The following is a 5,000-nucleotide window of genomic DNA, read 5'->3' as shown; positions in this document are numbered from 1 at the left end:
GCGTACTTCATGTCCAAAGCAAACAGGTTCCACATGATCTCTGCACTGATCCTGCCCATGTTCAACTCCTGCGGAAATCTGCAGGTCAAATCAAAAGCACAGTGTCACAAATTCATTTAAGTTTTGATTGATTGATTCATAGATTGATTCATTCAGTTGCCAATTGGTGATTGATTGATTAATTAATTGATTCATTTATTAGTCTCTAATTGATTCATTCACTAAATCCATTTAGTTGCTAATTGATTGATTTATTAATTTATTCAGTTTCTTATTTCCTGATTTACTCAGACACAAACACAATTAGTTACTGATTACGGGTTTTTCTCAGTTGCTTTGCAGTGTTTCTCAGATCAACAATGAAGTTCTTAAAGCTTCTCATTCAACCTCCACATCATGTCGTCACTTGTGCACATCATAAAAACATTTCTTGTTGCTTTGATCAAACTGCGAACGCTTTTTTACATCATTGTGTACGAGTGTCTGCTGTTTCCTACATTATCAGTTATTTATGTTGATCAAAACTTTTATACTGGTTTCACCTGCATAGTTTTAAACCCCAAAACATCTCAGCATCAGTTCATTGGTCATTAAATGCAAAATGGTTTAAACCAACCCTGGACAGAATCCAGTCTTTCAGGCCTCTAATCAAACCGTCCACCTGATACATTTCATCTCAATGTTATAGACTAAAGCCGATTAATCACGCCTCAAATCAGGTTTCTGTTGGAACGCAACCCTGCAGCCTCGCGGGTCTCTGTGGATTCAGCCGTCACTGAAGCAGTGTTTATTCCACCAGGCTTCAATATTCACCTCCTGAAGCCATGGATTAAATAAATGAACGAAATTATGCAAAATGCTGCCCAAAACCTGATGCTCCCACTGATGCATTAATCTCACTGTTCACATGATAATCACTTCCTCCTGAGCTCCTGGGAAACTTCTCCAAGCCTACATTTAACCCATATCTGATCTTTTATGTCATTGTATCAACAAGCCCCACCCACTTTTATTTTACCACGCACACAAACACACACACACACACACACACACACACACACACACACACACACACACACACACGGTGTTTACACTTGTAGAGATTTCCACAGACTGTAATAAATACAAATAAATATACAAATGAACCATCACACATAAATACATCACTTTTAAATATAATTATGAAATGGTTTAATTTAATGTTTAATTAACGTGTGTGTGTGTGTGTGTGTGTGTGTGTGTGTGTGTGTGTGTGTGTGTGTGTGTGTGTGAGTGTGTGTGTGTGAGTGTGTGTGTGTGTGTGTGTGTGTGTGTGTGTGTGTGTGTGTGTGTGTGAGTGTGTGTGAGTGTGTGTGTGTGTGTGTGTGTGTGAGTGAGTGTGTGTGAGTGTGTGTGTGTGTGTGTGTGAGTGTGTGTGTGTGTGTGTGTGTGTGTGTGTGTGTGTGTGTGTGTGTGTGTGTGTGTGTGTGTGTGTGTGTGTGTGTGTGTGTGTGTGTGTGTGTGTGTGTGTGTGTGAGTGTGTGTGTGTGTGTGTGTGTGTGTGTGTGTGTGTGTGTGTGTGTGAGTGAGTGTGTAAGAGGCAGAAACAAATTTTTATTTTTCTACCAGTATGTGGTTTTTTGTACAAAATGTTCCCACAAAGTTATAGAGCTATTGAACTGTTCCAGGTGAACACTGACTGCACCTCAGACCTTCTCACCTTCTCACCTACATCACTACCTGACTTTACTCACACACTTGTGGCAGAATGAATCTCCACAATTCTAGTAGAACATCTTAGTAGAGCAGGAACTGCAGCTGCAATACCAACTGATGACATGACTGATAACCAGATATGAAAAACTCACCCCACCCCAACACACACACACACACACACACACACACACACACACACACACACTTGAATATATAGCCACTATGTAATATTAGATGGATGTTAGGGATCTATGCCAGTCCACAAATCTGATCTTAGACAAACTTAAAAGACACATGTAGGAGTATCAGTCAGTATCGTTACTCCCTCCATCCCCGTTAGCCGACTTCGTAACTCGTACGCTAATCTGTGCTCTGAAAAAACTCGTCCAGTCTGGAGAACAAATTGAGGGGGGGACTTTCCAGTGTGGTGCAAATCTTTCTCTAAATGGCTAATGACTTCGAACCGTTGTGCGAGCCTTGGCTGTGTTTCCATAGCAACATGGCTGCAGTTTCATCACCAGGAAATGAACAGCAGCTTTAATCTCTCTCTCTCTCTCTCTCTCTCTCTCTCTCTCTCTCTCTCTCTCTTTTCACCACCCTACACTAAGAACAATTTTGTGAGACCTGATTTATTCAGTCCAAATTTCTCTACAATATCAATTGCAAAAATAAACTCTGACTTCAAGATACTAATGCTGCCCCTTTATCTTTTAAACCATTTCATGTTATTTTAGAACTCTCTGTCTGTTATAACTTCCCATTTCATAATCAGTTCTAGAACCCCAACTAGTATTAAAATGAGTTCTGAAACTCGCAGCTCTTTTCATAACATTCTAGAAACCTAATTTTAAAATGAGTTCAAGAATCTTTTGCCTGCTTTATAAAGAGTTCATGCACCCTCAGCTTATTTATAATGAGTTCTAGAATCCGCACTCTCCGCTCTTTTAAATGATATTCTAGAAACCAACAGCCTGGTTCGTGATGAGTTCTAGAGCCCCAGCTTGTTTCACAATGGGTTCTAGAACAACAACACCCCCTCATTTTATGATGAGTTCTAGCACCCTCAGTCTTTTCCATGTTATTCTAGAACCCTTTGCCCGTGTCATAGTGTGTTAGCTGGTAGGAAAATGAACATAAATGCTAATGAGAAAAAAAAACTTTTCCTATACTGATAATTTTGCAAGAAAATACAAAGAAATGAAAAATGCAAAGTTTCCACCTGGTTATTGAGTTTATGGTGACAGTAGAATCCCATTCGAATCAGTCAAATCATGAAAGAACAATAAACAACATGAAGGCATGCTTGTGAACAGTAAGTCAGTCTGTCGCTGGTGAATGAGCAGCAACAGCATTCTGTATTGTAGCACCTTCTCATTTTTATAGCCATAATTACAGCTGTCACGCCTCATGAATTAGCCTCGAGACTGAAGAAATATGACCTGAGACGATACATATATAAATGCAATCCTTCTCGAATAATGTGCAGGAGACATTTCTATGGTTCCAGATGCACAATTCTTTTCCTTTTCGATGTTTCTGTATGATTAATATGATCATTACTCATCTGAAATTTGAACTCGCCCATACTGCGAAGGTGTGACATCATCATTACGAGACAGGAAACGATCTTTGGAAAGACTGTCGAGCTGCTGCGTGGCGTTAAACGCTTATAATTGTGTATCAGTTCTGGAAATTAGGAGGCTGTTACTGTGTGCTGAACCTCACTTCCATCACAGCGCTGAAGAATTCTCGATACAGATGTCTCTGATAGGTCCGAACACTACAGTCTGTTTGTGATGACGTGCGTGAGATCGGTGTGGTGCAGGAGGAATAAAGCGTACTGATTAAAGACGGGTGTGTACGCCATCCTGTCCTCGTCAATTACTGACACCATCAGCGTGATGAGTTTTGGCCAGAAATCCAAGTTCTTAATAGACGGTCCTTGTTCCTCACGTGGCAGGTCCTGCTTCCTCGTCTGCAATAAGAGAGAAAAAGACGGATTAATGAAGACACACTGTCTTTTCCTCGTGTCCTCGTCTTCTGTCCTGCAGGCATTCTGAATAATTTAAACAAAAAGTGGTTTGAAGTGCAGAACATCCGGCTCTCGGTTTCACCATGCTCAAGTCCTGAAGGTTCCTCAGGGCAGGAACGAACAGGTTCTGGATCGTTGTCACTCACACACACACACACACACACACACACACACACACACACACACACACACTGACATGACCATGTCATTAAGAAGTTCCACAATAATACACACTCCACCTGTATCACTGGATACACTACATCATCAGCTTGTTTTATGATACACTGAGAGATTAATTCATATACATTAGTAATCAATTCTAGAACATTTAGGCTGTTTCATGGTAAGTTCTAGAACGATCATGTTGGCATCATCGAATATCCAGCCCATTTTATGCTACCTTTCAGAGTCCCTAACCTGTTTCTTGTTCTGTTCTAGAGACTTCAGCCTGATTCATGTTGAAATCTAGCATGTTTACTCCATTTCATACTGAGTTTCAGTGCCATCAGCCTGTTTCATATTTAGCTCTAGAAACCTCAGCCTATTTTGTGTTGAGCTCTAAAATCCTTTGCCCATTTCATTATAAGTTTCAGAACACTAATCTTATTTTTTTAGTTGTAGTTAGTAGTTAGTAGTTTCATGTTCACTTCTAGAACCCACAGCCTGTTTCATGTTCACTTCTAGAACCTGTTGCATGGTCAGTTCTTAGAGCCTGTTGAGCTTTGAAATTCTCAGCCCATTTCACAATAAGTTCCAGGACCTTCATTTCTTCTTTTTTTTCTTGTTTAGTTCCAGAGCCCGTTTTATGCTAAGATCTAGAAAGCCTAACCCATTTCCTTATAAGCTCTAAAGCCCTCAAATTTGGTATTGTTCCATTCTTGATTTCTCGGCCTGGTAAGTTCCAGAAGCCCCCCTGCCTTTTAAATAATTGTGTTCTAGAGCCTTCAGCTTGTTTCATCCTGGGTTCTGAAGCCAGCAGCTTGTCTCCTGGTAAGCTCAAGAACCACCAGCTTGTTGGTGAATTCTAAAAGGCTCAGCGAATGTCATGTTCAAATCTAGAGCCCTCAGCCTATTTAATGTTTAGTTTTAAAACCCTCGGCAGTGGCTCTAGAACTGAAGAAGAAATAATAATAAGATAACATTGATGTAGAAAAGGGAATAGGGAAGCTTTGGCATGAACCCCATGTCTCATGTCTAGAGTAAATCTTTACATGTCCTCATCCCCGGTTTCTAAAACACTGCAGTTCCTGTGAGAAGCTTCATGTCCCATGTG

General features: G+C 40.4%; 1 protein-coding gene across 3 annotated transcripts in view; it reads right to left on the bottom strand.

Moving 5' to 3' along the window:
• The window catches only part of LOC124396082 (protein unc-13 homolog C-like), a 142,206-nt gene that overhangs the window by 66,583 nt on the left and 70,623 nt on the right, over positions 1-5,000 (bottom strand). For all 3 annotated transcript variants that reach the window (XM_046865055.1, XM_046865057.1, XM_046865056.1), the window contains 2 exons: positions 3,537-3,670; positions 1-78 (listed from right to left, as the gene is read on the bottom strand). The exon at positions 1-78 is cut by the window's left edge and continues 8 nt beyond it. In XM_046865055.1, the coding sequence (XP_046721011.1) occupies positions 1-78; positions 3,537-3,670 (212 nt within the window). The remainder of the gene's footprint in view (positions 79-3,536; positions 3,671-5,000) is intronic.

The sequence above is a fragment of the Silurus meridionalis genome, chromosome 13 (assembly GCF_014805685.1).
Source record: "Silurus meridionalis isolate SWU-2019-XX chromosome 13, ASM1480568v1, whole genome shotgun sequence".
In the NCBI taxonomy this organism is placed as follows: Eukaryota; Metazoa; Chordata; class Actinopteri; order Siluriformes; family Siluridae; genus Silurus; species Silurus meridionalis.
This window is presented reverse-complemented; position numbering and strand designations above follow the sequence as displayed.